The 24,138-nt window shown below is 36.1% G+C and overlaps 3 protein-coding genes across 4 annotated transcripts in view; 2 read left to right on the forward strand and 1 right to left on the reverse strand.

Moving 5' to 3' along the window:
• The window catches only part of vps33a (VPS33A core subunit of CORVET and HOPS complexes), a 12,929-nt gene extending 5,300 nt beyond the window's left edge, over window positions 1-7,629 (reverse strand). Inside the window, exons 1-11 of the mRNA XM_016552258.1 lie at window positions 7,515-7,629; window positions 7,216-7,281; window positions 6,952-7,079; window positions 6,335-6,518; window positions 5,020-5,136; window positions 4,621-4,795; window positions 4,233-4,426; window positions 3,766-3,892; window positions 2,808-2,875; window positions 2,155-2,292; window positions 1,286-1,423 (exon numbers count right to left, since the gene is read on the reverse strand). Of these exons, the coding sequence (XP_016407744.1) occupies window positions 1,286-1,423; window positions 2,155-2,292; window positions 2,808-2,875; window positions 3,766-3,892; window positions 4,233-4,426; window positions 4,621-4,795; window positions 5,020-5,136; window positions 6,335-6,518; window positions 6,952-7,079; window positions 7,216-7,281; window positions 7,515-7,616 (1,437 nt within the window). The 5' untranslated portion in view covers window positions 7,617-7,629. The remainder of the gene's footprint in view (window positions 1-1,285; window positions 1,424-2,154; window positions 2,293-2,807; window positions 2,876-3,765; window positions 3,893-4,232; window positions 4,427-4,620; window positions 4,796-5,019; window positions 5,137-6,334; window positions 6,519-6,951; window positions 7,080-7,215; window positions 7,282-7,514) is intronic.
• Window positions 7,630-7,858: 229 nt separating this feature from the next.
• LOC107740012 (aldehyde dehydrogenase, mitochondrial-like) lies at window positions 7,859-17,382 on the forward strand. The gene is made up of 11 exons (XM_016552285.1): window positions 7,859-8,190; window positions 9,810-9,914; window positions 11,419-11,563; window positions 12,032-12,204; window positions 12,318-12,446; window positions 13,083-13,196; window positions 14,421-14,523; window positions 15,228-15,286; window positions 16,279-16,436; window positions 16,554-16,668; window positions 16,987-17,382. Exons 1-11 carry the CDS (start codon window positions 8,080-8,082, stop codon window positions 17,017-17,019), a joined length of 1,245 nt encoding a protein of 414 aa, XP_016407771.1. The 5' UTR covers window positions 7,859-8,079; the 3' UTR covers window positions 17,020-17,382.
• Window positions 17,383-20,264: 2,882 nt separating this feature from the next.
• Window positions 20,265-24,138, forward strand: part of mapkapk5 (MAPK activated protein kinase 5) — a 25,370-nt gene continuing 21,496 nt past the window's right edge. Inside the window, exons 1-2 of one of the 2 annotated variants that reach the window (XM_016552260.1) lie at window positions 20,265-21,019; window positions 21,289-21,393. In XM_016552260.1, coding sequence (XP_016407746.1) covers window positions 21,358-21,393 — 36 coding nt within the window. In that variant the 5' untranslated portion in view covers window positions 20,265-21,019; window positions 21,289-21,357. The remainder of the gene's footprint in view (window positions 21,020-21,288; window positions 21,394-24,138) is intronic. The other variant, XM_016552259.1, reaches the window with a different exon arrangement.

A 24,138-nucleotide genomic window follows, 5' to 3' on the forward strand; every position in this document is an offset into this window, starting at 1 on the left:
CTAAAAAAAATTTCTTATCGGCGGCATATTCGCCGATACCGATATATCGCGACAGGCTCATATCGGCAAAACGATATAGTGTCTCCGACATAGTGATAACACTCGTTGCCTTCTCTAGTGCAGCTCAACCAGGTCTCGTCCCATTCGTCGATATTTATGATATCACAAATCCCGGGAAATATGCGTTGTAGTCCAAACGAGTCGTTCGTTGTAGTTTTTGAAAAGTGATTTCTGTTAAATAAAATATCTCCTTTTGAAGTGGACTTTGAACTTTGTAAATTTGCAGATCTTTTTTATGCTCAAACAGCAACATTACAGACTAACTAAAGTTGAAAAAGCATAATAGGACCCCTTTAACGAATGTATGATGTCAACTTCACCCTAGTGAAAAATAAATATACTAAAATATATTTGAAATCCATTTGTTTTATGCTAAGTATACTACAAATACATTTATGTACTTAATAAAAATACTTTGCAACTGTATTTTTAGTATACTAAACTGGTATACTTAAAGTCTGCTAAATTGGAACTAATTTTGTACTTAATTGCACTTTAATTGTGCGTAAGTAGTGCTGAAGTCCAACTAAAGATATACTGAAGTATATTTGATTGTGCTAAAGTGGAACTATTGCAAGTACACTTATAGGTACACTATAAATATCTTGCATTTAAAGACCGATATTATTCAAAGATCATACAATTCTCATGAAAGTAAAACACATTTAGGCTTAATATTAAGAAATGTGCATTGTGAACAAGTAGTACTCCAAATAATGTTTAAATAAAACTTTTATATCAGTAAGTCTAGAGCGATATGTATTAATAGATTTGAAGTGGACATGGACCCTTTTCACTGACTTAGAGGATGCATTTCCAGTTATTAACACCATAAATCTAGTTTTGTTTATCATTTTGTTGATCTAGTTTTATTATTAATGTAAGTTTTTCTAACACAACGGCTGACAGTGTGATAGCATATCTTTCTCTCTTTTCACTGTAATCAATCTCTCTATTTTTTTCTCACTTTCTTTTGGAAAGTCATAGAAACACTAATGTGAGTTTTCTCTTTTGCTATTGGAGCAAATAGAAACACAAAAATTATGTTTTCCACTCTTAAAAGTTTACCCAACTATGACAACTTCTGAGATCCAAGGTAATGTGAAAAGCGTCCATTAGTTCAAAGCACTGGTGTGAATTTGGGTGGTGACCATTTGACCAGTGCCGGCTATTTTCAGTTATATAAAAACAGAGAATCTTACTAAAAATAAACAACAGGCCAAACCTGTTCGTTGGCATCCTCCATCCACAGTTTGAGCGTTTTCCTGATTGTGGGGTAGTTGTTTCTCATGGTGCTTTGAGGTTTGAGTAACCCAACCTTTTCCAAGTTCTTGAGGGTCAGAATGTGCTTGTAACCGTATGTCTAATCCAACAAAACACAAACATGGTAGATGTTTATGGCATTTATAACTCACTGCTAGCATCACCACAAACAGTGACTGACTGTTGTACAACACTGATAGAAGTTCAGTGACATCACTAGGGCTGTCAAAAAAAAATAAATAGAATTTCGAATATTCGTCGAATTTAAAATAAAAATCTACATTCGAATGCAAAAACGTTGCATTCGAATTTTAGGTGTGCGTTAAGGAGGCAGCCTTATCAGTGGTGCACGAGATGCGATGACGATGTAAGTGTCCTTGCATTATAATGTTTTTGTTAGCCTATCCAGTTGAAGCCACTAGATGCGGCGCTGCTGCGTTGTTTTTTCCCCATCCCACTGCATCTCATGTTTTTAAATGAAAAATGTACTCTGTGTGATTGGCTTTCCGCCCTTTGTATTAAACTATGCATACATACATGATGCTGTTTTGTTTATAGTTGTTTAAGCAACTTAATTAATTATAATTGGTTTATAAAAATTATTTTAAACATTATGCACTTTCTTCACAGATAGTCATATCATTCGAATTTTGATAATATTTAAATACAAAATTCGAATTTAGTTTTTCAGCCATTTTGACAGCCCTAGACATCAATATTGCAATGTGATTGTTATCAAGGCAAATGTGATTCACATTCACTGTTATGGATTCACAAAATCCATCTAAAAGGAAATAAAAGCAAACCACAAAGAAATTTCCTCTATCCAACCTGAAGGATCTCCTTCTTATAGTAGTCCAGGACTTTCTGTTTGAGGCCGTTGTTGCAGACAGACTGCATGCACACCAGTCGCAGGATTTTTATCAGAGGGTCTTTTTGTGCTATGCAGTCTTCTATATATGTGCTGGCCTGAGAGTAAAATCACAATAAAAAACACACTGAACAAAGAAATTAATCAAACTATTCCCAGAGAATTTAAATGTACCATGTAAAAAATGTATTTTTCTTATATTTTTAAAATATTAGAGGATGTAAGTGGACTTGTATACTAAACTTCATTATTTTCTGTTTGAACAATAGTTGTGGTCCATTGCATTTCCACATGTAATACTTTGGAAAAAGTAAGTAAGTACACCCTCTTGCAGTAAATTTAGTTCAATAGATCCATTCACTGCAGAGGATCCATCAGTGAGCAAGTGACGTACTGCTAAATTTCTCCTAATCTGCTCTGATGAAGATACAAGCATATCTACATCTTGCATGGACTGAGAGTGAGCACATTTTCAGCTAATTTTCATTTTTGGGTGAACTATTCCTTTGACACAACAAAAGAACCGGGCATTTCTTTTAAAGTTGTATAAATCATAAAATAATTTCTTAAATTATACTTCATTCACATTGGAATCATAAACAAAACAAGGCACCTTGTCTGTGTCTACTCCAGTCATAAACTCTTGTTCAACAGTCAGACTGTCAAAGAAGTCTTCTGAGGCTGAAACACAGGAAAGCAAGGCAGTTTGAGAAAAAAAAAATAAAGTAAAAAACAAAATGTGAATTCATGTCAGGTCTCAATATTATCATATAATTTATCATTCAGGATATCACAGGATATAAATGCAAAATTATGTTTTACTAAATGCTTATTCTTGATATCAGCAAAAGAACGATTTTTACGACTTGTTGCAGAAATTCTAAAAATAAACATCATTAGTAGAATTAGCAATTGCACTTAACTGAATAACTTAATCCTGGCTAATCCTCTAAGTTTACAGCATGAAAAGAGAGTAAGAAAAACAACAAAGCCTTTCTAAGCAACATAATTTCTAACCAGGCCATGTTTATAAATATCTATTGTTCAAATTAAATTATAAATTATAATTATGGCCTGGTTTCACAGACAGGGCTTAGACTAAACCAGGATTAGGCCATAGTCCAATTTGGACATTTAAATAATTTTTATAAACGTGCCTTAGAAAAAAAACATTACTGGTGTGTATCTTGAGACAAAATAAAGGCACTGATATATTTTAAGGTCAGTCAGAGCAAGTTTCTTTCATTTGAAACAGCCCAGACTTACATTTTAGTCTGGCATTAGGCTTAAGCCTGGTCTGTGAAACCGGAGGTATAAATTATAAAATATAAAAGCTATTCTTAGTATGTTATTAGTTGGTCACTCTATATTACTAGTCAGAATTCTCTTTTCTGTAAACTATAACTATAAACTAGTTTAAAATAAAATAAATTCCTTCATTTTTGTGTGCAAACTGAGGGATGAGCTACAATTGTTGTCTGTTGTAATTGACAGCGTTCCACCGACCTTAAGCAGAAAAGAACCAGAAATACTTCCGTTCTGAATGTACAAATGATTGGTCTCAGACTTACTTGTTATGTCCTTAATGAGTTCAGCAATAGAGGTGTGATTAGCCAGGGAACCTCGAGCTGCCTGCATGTGAGGCAACTGGGAAACAAACTGTTTAATCTCTCCAACAGTTTTTGCATTGTGTCGCTCCTAGCACAGAGACAAGAAAACCAGATCATTAATGGTAAACACTAGCAAATCAGCATATTAGAATGATTTCTGAAGGATCAAGTGACACTGAAGATGCTGTAATGACACTGAAAATTCAGCTTTGATCAAAGGAATAATTATATTCAAAAATAAAACAGTTCTTTTGAATTGTAATATTACACAGTATAACAGTTTCACTGTGTTCTTGATCAAATAAATGCAAACGGTTCACTAAAATCGTGGACAAGGGAAGTGGGAGGCTTATTTTCTTTCTAAATGTATTTAAAATCAGTAGTTCTTGGTTCGTCTCAGCCAGCAGGCTCACAAAAGCAGCACAAACCTCAAACGCAGCTGATATAATCTTGGCTTTCTTGCTGAGGGCCACTCCCACAGCATTGAAGTTCTTGTCCCGTATTTCAGCATAAAGCTCCTCGGCTGAATTGAGCTGCAGTTTTTTCGGCTCAGTGGGGAGATCTTTCCCACCTTCTCCCTGTTTCTTCTGTGCAAACTTCTCAGGTGGAAGCTTCACATAACCTGTCCAAGCAAAAAAGTTATGACAGGACAGACTACTGGGGAAAACGAGAGCTTAAACAATCTTTATAGTGTTAAAATTCGGTACTTCTATTGGGAAAAATGAGATCGATCTCATTATACGATCTTTATAGCTTTAAAGTTCTATATTTCTAAAGTATTTCTTTTATGTCTGCACAAATTTAAAACTCATTTACCATTGGTGATGCCAAAGATCTCATCGATAAGACCCTCATAGGTAAGTTGGGTGGCTAACGGCGTAAGCAAATCCACATTGCGATCCAACAGGAGGAGGGTATCAAAAACAGGCAGGATTTGAGTATGACTCCCCGCAAACTCTCTCTTCATCCGCAACATCATGTTGGCCACATGCTGAGAAAGACACAGCCCAATACCACCATGCAACACATTTTTTTTAAAAAAGAGAGAAATAAAAAGAAATAAATCAGTGCAATGTAAAACAAAACTACAACAAATAAGTACCACTGAGGAAGAACTAGATGCTAGATGGCATCAAATGTTTGAAAAGAATAGGCACAATTAGGCACAAATGTTTGAAAAGAATAGGCAAAGTTGACACAAATGCTGCTACTCACCCTTGCACACTCGCCTTTGCCAAAGATCTGCGGTATTGTTCCATAAAGTGCTTGCAAAGTCATGAGGCCCTTGGCAGCGTGATACAGGCTTGTCTGATCATTCTCTAAATAACATTCCTTCATAATAGAAAACAGTTATGTGATCATCACAATCTGCTCACGCATATGTCAGCACAAAGTTTGGCAAATGTTTGATGTTATGAAATCACAGATTTTTTCACAGCTTAACTTCAATAAAAATAAAGTCTGCAGTATCATATTTGATACGCGCATTAATAAGACCTCTAAGCTATCAACAAGATCAAAATTTCACTGAAAAACATGTTGAATACAATCTGCTACATGCCTTCTGTCATCTGACTGATCATTTTAAAAACTTTAGCAAGTAAAGGGTCTTAAATGGTACAACTGTAAAAACATCCCTCTTCAGCTCATTCATGTTCACGTCTTTTTGCTGTGAAATCTTTATTGATTTTTATAAAGTAAACATAACACACAACTTTTATATTATTAATATTTCAAGATGTACACTTAATGAAGCAACTTACTTGATTATCCATACATCATTTTTTAGAAAAATCATGTTAAAATGTGAGTATCAAATATAAGGCTTTTGTGGAAGGTTTATTTGGTCTACTCTCAAGTATCATTGTGTTGCATTGCATTAAATGTTTTGAAATTACAGAGCTTTGATCATCAAACTTTATAAGACACATTATTAGGATACACAGTGACAACTGATAGTGATAACATGATTTTATGTAAGTAGTCTGTTTGTTATAACAATGTCGCTGATTTAAATTACAAGCTATCAGCATTTCATCTTACTTTTTACCGATATAAATATCAGCATCTGCACTAAATTGCATAACTGTGCTCAGGCCTGAGAATAAATAAACTGTTCCATAAGAAAAGACTTTTGTGGACTATTATTTCATGTGTCAGGCTTTACTCTATTAAGCTAAATATGCACAGCACTTGTATGCATTTAGAACTATCCTCTATGTCCCCTAAAACCTTAATAATAATAATAATAATAATAATGGTATTTTGCATCCATGAATATTTCAAGTCAAGGTCTGACTAATGCTGAGAAATCCTTCAGAAGATGAACACAAATCCATAATAAACTTGATATTCAAAGACTGTCTTACTCTAAAGGAACTCTCAGACTCCATGGAAAGAAGATCTCCATCATAATGGTATTTTGCATCCATGAATATTTCAAGTCAAGGTCTGACTAATGCTGAATCAGAAATCCTTCAGAAGATGAACACAAATCCATAATAAACTTGACATTCAAAGACTGTCTTACTCTAAAGGAACTCTCAGACTCCATGGAAAGAAGATCTCCATCATAAGGTATAAGGTCCAGAATGTATTCATCGATGTTTGTGAACGAGTTCAGAACCCCTTTCTCTTTCAGCCGCTGCTCACACAGGAGACTCCGGCGAGGCACAAACAGGATGTGGAATTCTCGTGGTTGTAATTTATCCTCACTGCAATGCAAATATTAAAATGTAATATCACCAGCAACACAGCATTACTGCCACTGACTACTGCCAGCAATCAATGCACATTATTAAAACTACCTTTTTATTTTCTTTAATCAAAATACCTGTCATTGTGGAAGCAAACCTTGTCTCAAAATTAAAAATCAGCATGTTCTATAAACAGCTTACAGCAGGGCTGTCCAAACTCGGTCCTGGAGGGCCGGTGTCCTGCAGAGTTTAGCTCCAACTTGCTTCAACACACCTGACTGGAAGTTTCTGTATACAGAACAAAAGGTGATGGAACCATTGTGTTTGTTCAGATTTTATTAAAAGCTTATACTTGTCTCAGGCCATTGTTTGACTGTTCAGTGTAGTGCTGGATAGTCCTGCCAAAAGAGATCAGATTTGATAAATCTCATATGCTGTTTTGTTGACTTACCTTGCAACATTTTCTGCAATGATGTCCATCAATTCCAACCTTGGTCGAACAAAAAAGACAATATTCTTGACAGCAGCGGATGGTATACGACCACCTTTGAGGGTGAACATTTTCTCGACTTCATGTTCCTTTTTAAAAATAAAATTAAGACAATCACCTTCTTGAAAAAGCATAAAATAATCATTAAAGCAGTCTCCGGTGTCTTTGAAATATGAAATTATATTTTGTCCACTAAATGTGTATTTTTGGTACAATTTCTCTCACCTTCAAAAGGGAATACTGAGCAATTAAGCCGAAAGGTCCTGTAAGATACTCGTCCCAAACAATGGCCTTAAAAAAATTGCGAAAACACATAAATTAAAGGATAATAAAGCTCTAAACGTTCCATGTCGACCGACAGAATCACTGAACAATATTTGTATTAATAATCATTTGTAACCACAACATAAAGTACAGTTCACATTGTTAGGCGGTATGTTTTGAGCAAATATGAGAAAGTGACAGAAGAGGGACAGTGTTAGAGACTAATCTGCATTAGTTAGTATAAAAGCAAAGAGCTTTACCTTGCTTCCCGAACATTTGTCTAAAAATTCGCGCAGGTCTTTTCGTGCAGCTTCTCGCAAAATATTTAGGTTTACTCTGCCGCAAAACAAATGTGACGCCATATTTCCTAAGCCACGATCATATGACTGTCACGGCCTCAGGATGTCACATGATTCGTCTTTCAAAATAAAAACCAGCATACGTACATTTTATTTCAGTATTTTCCTATATAATTTAACAGTATTTAAATACTTTCAAATGTTTATATTTTATTATTTTATTAGTTACGTTTCGCGAAAATGATTTTGGATTAATCACGACTTTTACGCACGCATTCTCAGCGTTTGTTTGTTGCCAGGGCCACAAGTTTTCGACATTTTCGTTCCTTGACAGTTCCCCCTTATATAAAAAAAACAACAAGTGGGCTCCCCCAAAGACCACGGTATAGTTCGAACACTGGTCTCACGTAAACACGCGGATGTTATGACATTCGTTTCCTCGCAAATATCTGGCAACAAGCGAACGCATTCTGCTCTGAAGTCCGAGTTCATCAACAGTCTCAGTGTTGAAGGCAAGTGAGTAAAAATGCTGCGCACTGTTTTCTCCAGAACTTTTCCTCAAGTTTTCCGTATTTCAGCATGTCAGCATTCAACGATTCCTGCACCGAACGTTCACCCAGACGTTCACTATAACAAGGTAACGACCAAATTCTGAGACTTCACGTTTATTCAAACAGGTAGAAAATGACATGCATGTATGTTGCTCATATTATAACTACATTTTTATTAAATGTTTGCAGACTTATCATTACGCTAAAGTAACATGATATCTTTATGATCCTCTAATTGCTCTGCCGTAGAGTTATGGCGATTGCATTTAATGTAAAATACATTTTGCAGAAGGTTAATGAACTTGGCATGTTTTCAAACCCCGCCTCCATCGAGAAAATTCCATTCCTGTTTTATCTCATCTTTTTCATAATTCTAGGCTGCGCTCTCTCTCTCTCTCTCTCTCTCTCTCTCTCACACACTGACATAACAACTGTATGTATGTATGTGTGTGTTACAAAATAAGCATGTGAGTGATATATGAAAAATCATAGATTTTTTTATTACATATACATATTGTTTTAAAATGTTCAAAAAAATGTTGGTCTATTTAACAGTATGTATATAATAATGAGAAATTTGTAAATTTTACAAATGTTCTTAATTTTACACATTTTAAAACGCAGTACCACAAGTGTCATAACTGGACATTGGCCTACTAGTAGGCAATCTTTTTATGAAACTTGTGAGGTGAGATCTTTTTTTTTTTTTTTGCTTATAATATATATAGAGAGAGAATATTTAATAGCACTCAATATGATTACATACTGACTAAGAAATTATAATCAAATAAGATTACACTATAATGTAAAACATCGTCCATTGCTATTCTTTTAATTAACCTGTATAATTACCTTTTAAAGCTGTTTTCATAAATAATATTATAAGTCTTAAAATCTAAAACATTGAGTTCTCCTCAGATCTTTGCATGACAGATTATCTCTTATCATATAATGTGGTTTGTGCTTCCAGATAAATGTAAACAGTTTGGTGTTGTAATCTGTTATCTTGAGTGTAGGTGCTACATCAACACCTGTGCAGCATATAGTATATAGACCAATCTAGATAAGCCCTCTCAACTAACAACACTCAGCTCTTTAAGGTGTTTCCTGCAGCCAGAAATTCAGTTTGATTTTCAGATAAATGAATGACAGGAGATTAGCTCAATTATAATTTCCATTTGTAATGTGACCAATTCCTACAGCCCTAAGTTCATATTTGTTATAAGTAATTTTGCAACTACATGTCAACTAATTCTCATTAATTTGCAACTACATGTCTACTAACTCTCAGAGTAGACTGTTAGGTTAGGTTTAGGGTTAGTAGAATAAGTTGACATATACTTGAAAATTTCTTATAGTTAGTATGTTGTATGTTGTGGACCCATCAAAATACTGTTAGAAGATATTAAGCAGACAGTCTACTAATACTCTAATGACTGCTAGTTGACATAGTTGCAAAGTTACTTACTGTTAGTAGAATGTCTAAAGTGGACTATCAAAATAAAGTGTTACCTTGTATTTTTCCTGCATAACATGCAGCCCTAGTTTTAGCTGTCATAATTTATTGCCAGTGGCATGTAAATACTTGCTCTCTTATGTTTTTGTCCATTGATCTGCAATGCGAAAAAAATACCAGTAAAAGTTGACTTTGACTTCAACATTTTCAAATGCCAGAGCATGTCAATGTGTCTCTTTTTTTCTTCAGATTTTCATCAGCAATGAATGGCACGATGCAGTAAGCAAGAAAACTTTTCCAACCATCAATCCTGCTACTGGTGAGGTTATCTGCCACGTCGCAGAGGGCAATAAGGTAGGTTTTTGAATTTTGTATTTTAAATTCAAAATCCAAGTACATCTGTGCCAAATAAAAATGTCTTAAAGGGGTCCTATTATGCTTTTTCACTTTTTTAATTTTAGTCAGTGTGTAGTGTGTATGTTTGGGCATAAAAAAGATCTAGAAAGTTACAAATCTCAAAGTCCACTCCAAAGGGAGATATTTAGTTGCGCGCGACGCGACGCTGTGCTTCTCGTCCGCTGTTTTGTTTCACCTCCGTGTCCAAACGTCTTTGTTTGGGCTTTGGTTTGCTGGTCTCAGCTGGTAAACTCTTTGGGTTTTGGGCACTTTTCAGCTGGTCAGGTTGAGAGACTGGCTGACTATCTGGTTAAACCAGCTGAGCATCAAGATATTTTTTCTCTAATACAATAAATTGAAAAGGGCCAAGTCTTTTGAAGCAACATGATAGCTTTGTATGAGGAATAGACCTAAATTTAAGTTTCACTCCACTCTTTCAAAATAACTTTACTTTTATTTGACTCCTCACCTGTGTTTGTTTAACAAACCTCCTCTACGGTGGCCGAGAAGTGCAAAGCAAATCACAATTCTGAAAACAAAATCAAAAGGTGGGATCGAACCCCGGTCGATCACGTCAAAAAGCCTAGGGCACGCACTTAATCCATCTGCGCCACTGGAGCTGATGATTTACAGCCACTTTTAACTAAATGTAAATAGACACCCCGTATTTTTTATTCCAGAGTAAGGGCAATTCATACAATACATTTAAACTGAGCTACTTTAATACCATCTCCGAACTTTCTACCACGACTCTGCTGTTCTTCGGCTGGTTCTTCCCTGTATACGTTGATTGACAGATGTATCGTCCAGTCAGCGGTGAGTAATCCCAAACCAATGGCGCTGTCTCAAACTATACCTGCCTTTTCCGGTTTGTCTGATTTGTCGTTGTTTTCTGACTTGTTAATTTGTTTTTTTGGATTTGTCGTTGTGTTTTCTGACTTGTTATAATGTTTTCTGAATTGTTGTTGTGCTTTCTGAATTGTTATTTTGTTTTTTAGACTTGCATTTGCGTTTGTAATTTGTTATTTTGTTTTCAGAATTGTGATTTGCTTTGCACTTCTCGGCCACCGTACTCCTCCCTGCTCTCACTGATAAACATGCATCTGCTTGACTTTCCTACGCCAACATGGCAGATATAAACCAGGAGCTGGGATTAAAAATAGCCGTGCATATTTATTTAACACATGCCAAATAGCCAGCCTTAACTGAACTAACGTTACCTCACAAATATAATGTAATAAGCATAACTTAATAAAGACTCTGGCACTGAAATGAACTCATTAGGATATCTGTATTTTGTGCAGTGTATATCAAGTAATGCTGCCAATGAAGAAATATGGCCTGATAGGTCAAAGTTGCATTAACTGGCCTGAATCATTCTCACATCAGCCATGGCCATCCACATGGAGTCTTGCATGACATTTTCAGACTATGTTTTTCTCTCGTGTTTTTTTGCATGCAGGCGGATGTGGAAAAAGCTGTCAAAGCTGCCAAAGATGCCTTCAAGCTTGGGTCTCCCTGGCGGCGTATGGATGCGTCCCACCGCGGGCTTCTCTTGAGCCGATTAGCAGACTGCATAGAGAGAGACGCTGCCTATTTAGCTGTGAGTCACTCAAACAACCTTTGTCCTCATTGACATTGAGCTGTTTTATCAAATGTATAAAACAATGCTGTCAGTATGATTCAGCAAAATGAAAGACCAACGACAGAATCCGAAAAGGCCCCAATTATATGAATTATACAATTTACATCTGAGCTTTTCAGCACATTTTCTCTTACTTTTTCACTCACTGCTTGCTTAAAGGGTTAGTTCACCCAAAAATGAAAATTCTGTCATTACATATATTTCTTTTTTTATAACATAATGAATCTCTTATATATTTATCTATATGTTTGAGTTTTCGTTCTTTTCAAATACAAAAAAAGCAGACATTTGCTTCAGAAGTGGCATATATGTATCATATCTGCCACTGACAAGCTTTATAATATCTGATATGATCTGATCCTCTGCTGATTTTAGTAGTTCCGAAGGTTCTTTATAATGATTGGTGCGCAGTTAAATCTGATAAAGGGAGTGAAATTAATCATAAGGTCAGAACTCAGTTTTTTTTCTGTTGGGTGTTGGTTGGTCTGTAGGTATTATGCTGGCTGGGCAGACAAATGGGAGGGGAAGACCATTCCCATTGATGGTGATTACTTCTGCTACACCAGGCATGAGCCCATTGGAGTGTGTGGCCAAATTATCCCTGTAAGTATATGCTGTGGAATTTTCGAATTGTATATGTACTGTATTTGCTGAGTAATACAATATTTTTTTCTGTCTTTCACATGTCGCCGTTGTTTCCTCACACCGTCCTCCAGTGGAACTTCCCACTGTTGATGCAGGCCTGGAAACTCGGTCCTGCTCTGGCCACAGGAAACACAGTGGTGATGAAGGTGGCAGAACAGACACCTCTCACTGCGCTCTATGTTGCCAGTCTGATCAAAGAGGTGAATGGCTTACCTACAGTATATGTGCACTTAAAATAAAATAACACGTTTACTTGAACTCTTATCGCTGCAGTGATGATATATTTTTGCAGACCGGCATCACCCTGATTCCTTTGACAAAAATCTGACTGGATTTTTGCATTGGCTTTTGGATTATTGGAGAAAATAAGCTCTGCAACCAACAAATGTTTATTATTCTTGTTAGCCACCATCTTTTATCAAGTAAAAGCTTTTTTTTTTTCTTTTTTAAATGAGGTGTATTACTGATGTATTTTATGTTGTAGAATAAAACATGAAAATATCTTGAGCTTGTGTTCACCACAGATTTTAAGGCCATTCAATGACTCAGAATTTCAGAACCAGAATTGCTCAAATCTGAACTTGTTTCCAGGTTTTCCAGGGAGCGCAATTCGAGAGTGAAACACGGACAAATGCGTTTCATTGATTCGTTCATAACCACTCATACCCCCTCCAACCCGACACAGTTTTGCGTAGGGCCCCCATAAGTCTAGGATCGGCACTGAGTGAAGCCATACTGAGTGCACAGTTGAAACACCATCAAGTGCACATTGTTAACATGCACAAGATCACTGTCATTTTGCTTACCCACCTGATTACCATCTTGACTGGTTGTAGGTGGGTTTCCCTGCTGGTGTCGTCAACATTGTCCCAGGAATGGGTCCCACAGCAGGGGCAGCCATCGCATCTCACATGGATGTGGACAAAGTAGCGTTCACTGGCTCCACTGAGGTAAGAGGATTTTCTTCAGTAATGGATATTTCTGGCATAAGTACAGTACTGTGCAAAAAGTCTTCTTTCAGCACTACAGAAATTATACTTAACCCAGTTAACAAATTTCTGTCAGCGTGGGCCATTCCATATGTTGTAGAACTCCTTGTTCATCTCGCTGCTTTATTACGATATTTGCAAACTTGTCTAGAAATTTAAAATGTGCGCACTAAAGTAAAATGTATAAATAAAACAAATGGTTTTTTGAATCATATACTGTGTCTGAGACTTTTGTATCATGATTTATGCACTTTTTAGTCAGAATGCCCATCTTGGTGAGGATGGTTTACCCAAAAATGTGATTATTTTGTTATTATTTGCTCACTGTCATGTCGTTCCAAACCCAAAATCGTGGAAGAAACACCACTTTCAGTGGAGGGACAGAAATCTCTTAGGTTTCATTAAAAATATCTTCATTTATGTTTGAAAAATGAAGGAAGGTCTTTTGGGTTTGGAACGACATGATGACAGAATATTTTTTGGGTGGACTATCCCTTTAATGTCAGTTATGACTTGATAAATAATAAATGTCAGCAGGTGGGAAAAATCTGATTTGTTTAAAAAATCTTGGGTCTGTATGGTGTAAATGCAGCCTAAACATTTTTTTTTTTTTTAAGTTATATTTATGGGGTTTTTATGCCTTTAATGTGAGAGGACCGTGGAGAGCTGACAGGAAAGCATTGGGTGGAGAGAGGGGAGCAGGATCGGCAAAGGACTTCGAGGCAGGAATCGAACTCAGGTCGCCATGAGCACAGTTGCGCTATATGTCGACGAACTAAACACAAGGCTATCGGCACCGCCAATTTATTCGTATTGAGCTATTTGAATGCTAAGAATCTAATCATTTTCATTTCAAAATAAAACTTAAAATTTAATTTAAATTTTTTTTTTTTTAAATCCTCAGGCACATTTATAAAAGCTACTTAAATGTCCTGATTGAAGTATGGAATAATCATGGCTTAATCTAAGCCCTGTATATGAAACCAGACCTATTTGTAATGCTTAACTTTAATAATGAAATAAACAAGTGTGCTCATTAGCATATTAGCTGCTACTGAATATTGCTGTGGTAGCAAAGATGGTATTGAGTATTTGGTAGGTCAGCATACCTAGGCTTTTATATTATATTTGCAATTTACAGTAAATTTGTTTTGTTTACTGGAGTGTCTTACTGTCGTTTTATAGGTGGGCCACCTCATCATGAAAGCCTCAAGTACCAGTAATCTGAAGAAGGTCACACTGGAGCTGGGAGGAAAGAGTCCAAACATCGTTCTATCAGATGCTAATAGTGAGTTCATATTTATCCTGACCCCTGCTGCATTTTATTAGACTATTGGTGTTTTATATTTCTGTGGCAAATTAAACGGGTCATGATATTTTATTATTTTCCTTGAGGTCCACCTATAATGTATAATTTTAGTAAAGTTTTTACAGATGTTATTATTTAATAGTACATAACCATTTCCACCCTGTCTCTTATCTATCTAGATAAAACGCTCTGTTTTTAAAGACTTAATGACGCAAACTTCTTTGAGCTTAAAGGCAGTGCTGGCCTGTGCCACAGGCTATACAGGTGGCCCGAGGGGAGATATACATGTAACTGCTGAATAAACATTCTTTGTTCGCCATTGTCAAAATGCAGTCAGCACACTGGCGACACAGTTTACAAACAAACACGCAAGGACCTCATCCTTCAACACACAAACCACACTGATGGTGACAACCACAAATATAGCTTTCCATCACCAAATAACTGAAAAATAACTTCAATCACCAAGCATCAGTATAAACACATACAGTGAAATAATTATTAATAATAAAAGTATCTGCATAATTTATTCATGACGCATTGCATTGCTTGTATATAGAGTACTGTATTGTCCACCAATTTCAAATTTTTTTAGAAGTGCTGAAAGTTGTCGGAAATGCACAAAATAGGTCACAGAAATTATTTTGTGAGCACTTGTGATGTTTTTTTTTTTGTGTTTAAAGCTAATTTGGATAGCAGAAACTGCAGATCTGTTGCCAACGGCTTGTCACATTTTCTCTGGGCAATGAATTCACAGACTCTCAACAACATAAAGATGCAAAAAAACAGAAAAAAAATGTGGCCAATTAATCTGTCTCTACATTAACCAACCTAACTGTCTTCTGTTTATGGTGTGTGTGTGTGTGTGTGTGTGTGTGTGTGTGTGCGCGCGTGCAGTTTTCTAAAAAAACATTGTCCAACAGCAACACCAGCAGGTAATGTTACAGCGGGAGTCCACGTCTTTCTCGCCTCCCCTGAGCCCATTGAGTTTTAACAGACCCCCTAAAGTCAAAAATATATATTTTTAGGGTTTTAGTTTTAGTAAACTATAATAACCCTGCTTCCAAATCTATATAAGTTTCGCTCATCTTCAGAACACAAATAAGAGATGTGTTTTCTCTTATTTCTGTCCATCTTTTGAAAATTTCATAAAGACATTGTAAACATAATCTATATGAATCAAGCAATTCAGTCCAAGTCTTCTGAAGATGTGATAACTTTGATTAACAGATTTGATTTAGGCTTTTATTCACTTAACGTCAAATATGATAATGAATTTTGATAACAGGAAGAGGAATTTAATGGATTGCTATGCAAAGAATTTTTTTTTTTTTTTGCAGATTGTATTAATATTACACACATACATACACACTTCATCAACTGCAGTACAAACTTGACGTTACACAAATTCAGACATAGCATCACTTAACCAGATATGTAGGGAAGATCACCAATCACATCTCACCACAAATCACAATATAACCATAATAATATGAATATTTTTAGTCTTTTCTTTCAGATTTACCTCAAAGGAACTACTGTATATCTGCCATTTTACATACACATTTTAACTTGCCATAATATAATAATAATATGGCACAATTTATGCCATTATGTACACACGGAGGTGAATAGATGCATTTCTATTTAGATTCGATCTACTCATTCCATTTTGCTGTAAGATTTTCTTCCAGTAAAATGATATAACATGCTATTCCTTTTTATTACTATCAGATCTTTGGACCCGTGATGCAAATTCTGAAGTTTAAATCTTTAGAGGAAGTGATTGAGAGAGCCAATGACAGCAAATACGGCCTTGCAGCTGCTGTTTTTACCAAAAACATTGATAAGGCCCATTACATATCCCACGGCCTGCGCGCTGGCACTGTGTGGTGAGCATGTGATGTGCTTCATTATTTTAAGGGAATTGCATATCTTGGATATTGGTATATCAGACACCTTTGCTGTTTTCTGAAATCTGGTTTGTACTTGTCATTTTCTTTTCTTAGGATTAACTGTTATGACGTGTTCGGAGTTCAGGCTCCATTTGGAGGATACAAGGCCTCAGGAATTGGTCGTGAGTTAGGAGAGTACGGACTGGACAACTACACAGAGGTCAAAACGGTAAGCTTTTGCTATCAGATATATAAAAGTGCACTCATTATTCATAATTCACTCTTTTATTGTAAACTATAAATGTTACACTTGTATGTGTCTTATAATCTCCATTTGCCCAAATTGATTTCCCACAGTGATTGGTTACTTTAAAGTTGCTTATTTCAAATTAAAAGATGCCAAGTAGATTAAGCTAGTTTTAATATATTTATTTATTTATTCATTGTTTGTTTATGAAGTGTTTTAGATGTATTTTTAATCAGCAATCTCCATATTGCAGCTCATTAATTCTGTCATTTATCATTTACTAAATCTTTTCCTCCACAGGTTACAATTAAGGTCCCTCAGAAAAATTCGTAAATGGATGAATTCATTTAAGGAAGCCATTTCCTAATTATAAGAGCCATGCCAGCCATTATTAAAATGTACTATGATTACTATGATTCTCATGCATTAGCATAATTAATGTGTTGATTTCTACTGAAAAATAATAAGCGTTTAGTATCAATTTTGTTTTGGCAGTGATGATTAGTTAGTCACGTACTGTATAGTTGATTTTACAAAAGATATTGCTTGATTATCCACCAGACAAAAGGAGGGAAAATGTGTATTGGGCTGACTTCATTCTGTTTAATTCAAGCATTATATAGACAGCATAATCACTACAATTATTTGCATGCTTGTGCTGATTTGTGAAATAAATGCTTCAGATTTTTGGTTTTATTCATTTGTTCATTTATTCGTTTTTATTCATTCATTCATTTCTTCTCACTTTGCATAAATATTTGTCCTTTTCTGATTAAACCTTTTTGTAATAATATACAGACAAAAATAAATGGATCAAACATATTTGTTTGATATGATTGCCCACTTGAAAAATAATTTTGTATATTGATTGTTATAGTGCATGTGCATATTTCTCAGTTGTAGCGTCTGGACCAATCAAACACACAATATATATTTTGTTAGCTATATTTAACAAATACTCTGTAACACCCCTCAGTTAACAAGCCGTATGAGGACCTATGGACCCTTCCCCCGAAATGCGTCTTAACACCTCATGGCCCCGTTTCACCATGGCAACCATGATATCACTGGTTTTATTGCCCAAAGGAATGTGACTACAGAAAATCAGTACACTTTCCATAGGAAGAGACACAATGCACAGTAAAAATGGACTCTTCTCTAATTAATTCATAGGAAAACCTTTCTTTGAATGAACACACATATCCTTCAGGTCATTGTGTATGTTGTCTTTTAAATTGTATACTGTTTATGCAGGCTTGTGATGGAACCACTCGTTTCTGTCATCTTACCTATATGTAATCCTACCATGTTTAGTATCTATGAATTCGCCTTCTGATGATCTAAACGAGCGTGTATATTATATGTTGGTACATAGGCAATATATTAGTGTTCTGAGAATCTCTAGTAATTTTGATTCAAGTTCCATATGCAAATTACCATGCTTTCACACAAAGGGTCATAAAACTCCCCAGTATCTCAATACTCCCACTTGGGATACCGGCCTTTAACGTTCTTAGAATTGACAGATAGTTGACCCTGAGAGGTCAAGTAAATACTTACAGCGGATCCAAATATTTATAATTAATTATAACTAGTTATGATTAATTATTCATATTTCCCCATGAGCTGATTCGCTACACAGTTTTTCTGTTTTATATTTCTAAAGTGGCTAACAATGTGTTTGTAAACCATATATATCAGCCTATTTGTGACAGTAAATATGTAAATATTCTAGGTCGACTCTGTAGTGGATAAGCAGGGATAGAAGGTAAAAGAGAAAATGAAAAAAAAGTAGTTAACATAAAAAGTACTAATTCTGTTACATTTTACAGTGTTTACACATTTATTCATGTTTTATATTTCATTTACTTTTTAAATATTCTACACAGTGTTTGGCTTCTTTCCTTCATCACCAATAACATACTACTCTGTTATCTCTTACCAAAAAGTAAAAATTTTTATATGTGGCCAATGATAATATCCAAACCCGTAAAAGCTTCGTTCATCTTCGGAACACAATTTAAGATATTTTGGATGAAAACTGGGAGGCTTGTGACTGTCCCATTGACTGCCAAGTAAATAACACTGTCAAGGTCCAGAAAAGTATGAAAGACATCGTCAGAATAGTCCATCTGCCATCAGTGGTTCAATCTGAATTTTATGAAGCGATGAGAATACTTTTTGTACGTGAAGAAAACAAAAATAAAAAAGAGAAATACTCTTTGAGAGAAGCAGTCTTTATCAGCGGAAGTTAAAAGCAGCTCATAAGTGTATTTACTTGTCTCATTAGTGTTTAGTGCAGTTGTCGTTGCTAGGAAACGCTTGTTTTGTTTACTGTGTGGAGACGTGCTGATATCGCGTTTGGTCTCGTTCTGTATCGCGTATCTTGTCAGTGTCTGCGCTTTAAGTAGTATTTATAAAGTTTTAGCTTTTAGTTTTGGATCTGTTTTTAGTTGTTTTAATACTACAATTCATTGCTTCTGTTGTCCTCATTTGTAAGTCGCTTTGGATAAAAGCGTCTGCTAAATGACTAAATAAATAAATAAAAATAACGACTTTATTCAACAATTTGTCTCCTCCGTGTTCTCTCCATTTGGGAGAGTATCCACTAAACGCAAGCAGCGTACGCTCTTCTGTGTCAGCCGCGCCACACGGATACGCTGTTTTCGTTCAAATCAAAGCGTAAATACACGTAGAAAACGTATCCTTGTGTCGCGGCTGACAGAATAGCATATGCTGCTTGCGTTCAGTGGATATTCTCCAAAATGGCGCTACGGTGATGCGGAGAGACACAGAGGAGACTAATTGATGAATAAAGTCGTTATTTTTGTTTTCTTCGAAGTACAAAAAGTATTCTCGTCGCTTCATAAAATTCAGATTGAACCACTGATGGCAGATGGACTATTCTGACGATGTCTTTCATACTTTTCTGGACCTTGACAGTGCAATTTACTTGGCAGTCAATGGGACAGTCACAAGCCTCCCGGTTTTCATCCAAAATATCTTAAATTGTGTTCCGAAGACGAACGAAGCTTTTATGGGTTTGGAACGGCATGGAGGTAAGTGATTAATGACAAAATGTTCATTTTGGGGTGGAGTATCCCTTTAAATCAACATATATGTACTTGAAAATGAAGGAATGAAGTCACAAAATAAAAGAAACAGTATCTGTCAGTGGGTATGAAAATGTGTTTTCCCTTTGAATTAGGTTGATTTTTCTGAGCCCATTGGCAGATACTTGTTTATGTTTAAGTCATAAATTTACTTAATTTTGATGTGTTTCTCATAAAACAAGACTTACATTGTTTCATTTTGCTAAAGTAAATGTATGTTGATTAAAGAATCTTTAGACATTTGAATAGACAAAAATACTGATGAAGAACATCACTTTTTTTGCAGTGTGATAAGAAGGTACAGTAAAAGTTATTTCCGTGTGTAATGTCTTTGTGAATCTCTGCATTTATTTGTGGATCAAAATCTGTGCATCTGAAAATATGAAACAATTCTAACCTCATACTACTATGGCGAAGACACGACACAAGGCGACCGCTCGGATTATAATTATTACATTTCTAACAGAAAATCATATGAATCGCCTTTAAATACGAAACAACTCAAGACGAGACACAAACCCCACATTATTTTCAGTGAGGGTCGGCCTGACTGAGCTCCTCTGCATTAGGTGGCGGAATGCGCCCGCGTCGCTGCTCGCAGAATGTGGCGTATAATAAAGAAGAACAATCTTCCCCAGATTCGGATCAAATGTAGCGCTAGCACCTTAGCAAACAAACCCAGGATAGTATTTGGTTTCTATGGTGCTTTTCAAAACACTGTTAATCGCTTAACGCTGGATAGGCGAGCGAAAATCGTAGAATCAAAGAGGTCGTGCGCGCATGTAATGCGATGAGCGCGAGAATTAGCATCTGCTGTGAACGCGAGCTTCAGAGCTAACGTAACGGCTGCTGCTGCTGATAACGGGCAGCCGACCAGGAATTACCGCTTTTATTGTCGGTTTTGTTACTCTCTTGTCAAGAACAGCGTAGCGCAGTTAGCAAATAGTGGCTGGAGGAACAGTAACGTAAACCAGGGCTAGTCTGAGCTACTTTTGCCTGTGAAATGCATTGCGTAAGATGTTAGCCGAGCACGTATAGCCTCAGAAACTCGCGTCTTTATTGCTTTCCTACTGTCTTGTGGAGTTTGACAGTGTGTTGCATTAAATGCCAGTTACGCATTCAACAAGGAAAGGCGCTGTTCCAAAGTTCATCGGACAGCATGGAAATTGTACATAAGAAGGCATCTTAGCGCTTAGACCTCGTCCCACGCCAAGATTTAGGTAAGATCGCACCGCGTAAACCAGGGCTAGTCTGCGCTACTTTTGCCTGTGAAATGCATGCGTAAGATGTTAGCCGAGTACGTATAGCCTCAGAAACTCGCGTCTTTATTGCTTTCCTACTGTCTTGTGGAGTTTGACAGTGTGTTGCATTAAATGCCAGTTACGCATTCAACAAGGAAAGGCGCTGTTCCAAAGTTCATCGGACAGCATGGAAATTGTACATAAGAAGGCATCTTAGCGCTTAGACCTCGTCCCACGCCAAGATTTAGGTAAGATCGCACCTGTACGAGCCTGCTGAAGCCAGAGAGTGAAGATCAGTGAGTGCCACAGTCAGCGTCATGTCTGAGGACACCAGCGTGGACAGATTCATAAAGGTAAGGCGGCTAAATAATAAGCTAAAGTCTGTAGTTATGTCTTTGCATTTTGGTAACGTAACTTCTTATAACAGAATTTCCATTAAGTTACCTCAGAAACGCTTTGCGGTAGTGAACTGCAGTCTGTACATTATCATGATTGTCACATGGCTACTAATCAGAAAAAAATATAAATGAAAATGAAATCAATTTGGGTTGAAAATATTATATATGCATATTATCTTAAAGCTCCCACTATATAAAGACAATTTCAGTTAACAAAACAGTTGACCTAATAACAGTCGAACACTGTGTTCTGATATTACAGAATATTACAGTATTTTTAATAATGAAGTCATCTTAGGTCATTTTCACTACAGTACATAACTAAGACGCGCGATGGCGCTATTTGTGTTTAAATGAAACGAGAGTGATATGAAATACATAATAGAGTTTTTAATGATTTTAAAATATGTAGCAAATACCAGAATTTGCAACATTATAATAAGTAACATGAACAAAGTGTTACAGAAAAAGCTAATCACAAGTCTGTCTGTATTACAACTAAACAACAACAAAAACATTACAAGATTATGGGGTACATTATGAATAGAGGAAATATTTCTCTATTTGTAATGGATACCATGATCTTGTTTTTCTGTCTCTCTTTGTAATGTAAACAGGGATTCAGCTAAAGTCTCTCTAGATTTGGAGATATGATATTTTCACAACAAGCACATGATTTAAACAGCAGTCCAAAGGGACAGAACCAGTGCTATAAAATAACAACAGGACCATTTCCTCTATGATGATATTAGGTTATTGAAACTAGTAATAATGAGTCATGAGATCTCAGTCCAATATGAGACTGAATTGGTGTGTCTAAAATAGGTGAGGCACTGATTCAGAACCACACAATGAACATTCTGGTTGAATTTCCAATCATTTAGATAACAATAAAATGCATAGTTTACTCTGTGGTTTGTTGAATGTTGTTCATTGCCAAATTAAACCCATGCAGTAATTACTTTTATATAAAACTGCAGTAATTAGCCTATAGCATGGCAAGACACCACAGATTTTACCTTACATTCCCCAGCTGATTAATCATAGTGCATTAAAGGGGTCATATGATGTTGCTAAAAAGAACATTGTTTTGTGTATTTGGTGTAATGTAATGTTTATGCGGTTTAAGGTTCAAAAAACACATTATTTTCCACATAATGTACATTATTGTTTCTCCTCTATGGCCCGCCTTTCTGAAACGTGTCAGTTTTTACAAAGCTCATCCTTCTGAAAAGCGAGGTGTGCTCTGATTGGCCAGCTATCCAGTGTGTTGTGATTGGCAGAATACCTCAAGCATGTGACGGAAATGTTACGCCCCTTATAGGGCTGCACGATAAATCGCATGCGATATTTAACGCATCTTGTCAGTAAAGCCATTCTGTAATCAGCGGTAAATCTCCACACTCCAAAGAGAAAGGAAAAATTTAAATCACATCATGTGACCCCTTTAAGACAATTGGTTTGATTTACAAGTTTCCTGAAATGTCATGTTTTACTCTGCATGAGTAATGTATGGTTACTAAAGTAATCTCAGTTCCCAGAGAATAACGGGGACAAGCATTGCAAGAAATGCTTTGGGGAAAATCCTGTTTACTCTGAATATACTCTGGTAGTTACTCTGATAGTTCACTCAAAAATGAAAATTTTTCATGATTTAATCACCCTAAAGCCATCCGTGGTGTATATGACATTCTTCTTTCAGAAGAAAACAGTTAGAGTTATATTAAATATTAAAATATATTAAGAAAGGAAAAATTTAAATCACATCATATGACCCCTTTAAGACAATTGGTTTGATTTACAAGTTTCCTGAAATGTTATGTTTTACTCTGCATGAGTAATGTATGGTTACTAAAGTAATCTCAGTTCCCAGAGAATAACGGGGACAAGCATTGCAAGAAATGCTTTGGGGAAAATCCTGTTTACTCTGAATATACTCTGGTAGTTACTCTGATAGTTCACTCAAAAATGAAAATTTTTCATGATTTAATCACCCTAAAGCCATCCGTGGTGTATATGACATTCTTCTTTCAGAAGAAAACAGTTAGAGTTATATTAAATATTAAAATATATTAAAAATGTCCTGGCTCTTCCAAGCTTTATAATAGCAGTGAATGGGGTTTAGGATTTTGAAGCCCAAAAAACTGTGTCCATACATCATAAAAAGTGCTCCACACAAGGGGTTAATAAAGGCCTTCTAAAGTGAATCAATGCGTTTGTGTAAGAAGAATATCCTTATTTAAAACTTTATAAACTATATTCTCTAGCTTCTGCAAACTGTCACACATGCATTCACGAGAGAGTAGCATTCCAGCAGATAACATACAGTCGTTAAGCCCAAACCCAAAGCAGGAAGTGCTGACTGAAAGCAAAAGTAAGTCAGCCGACTGGAGCGGTTCAAAGGGGGGGACCTCGAAGGTCTCTGAGGACGTGGATAAGCAACCCTCTACATTGCGAGTAAATCACTCGCATATGCGACTAAATCTTCACTCTGGCGACTAAATGATGTCTAATATTAGCCAATGGCAAATAAATTCTCAGATTTTACTCGCCAGTGTGTGAGTTGGATGCTGAGTATATGATTAGCACAGATATATTTTCACTCACAGAACACTCTGACTGAGCGCTTCAGAGTTTCACTCTCCGCCAAGCGATCTGTGCTGTTTTTCAGTTCATCTGAATGGATGTGCAACGCACCTG

The sequence above is a fragment of the Sinocyclocheilus rhinocerous genome, unplaced genomic scaffold (assembly GCF_001515625.1).
Source record: "Sinocyclocheilus rhinocerous isolate Xijiao unplaced genomic scaffold, SAMN03320098_v1.1 scaffold285, whole genome shotgun sequence".
In the NCBI taxonomy this organism is placed as follows: domain Eukaryota; kingdom Metazoa; phylum Chordata; class Actinopteri; order Cypriniformes; family Cyprinidae; genus Sinocyclocheilus; species Sinocyclocheilus rhinocerous.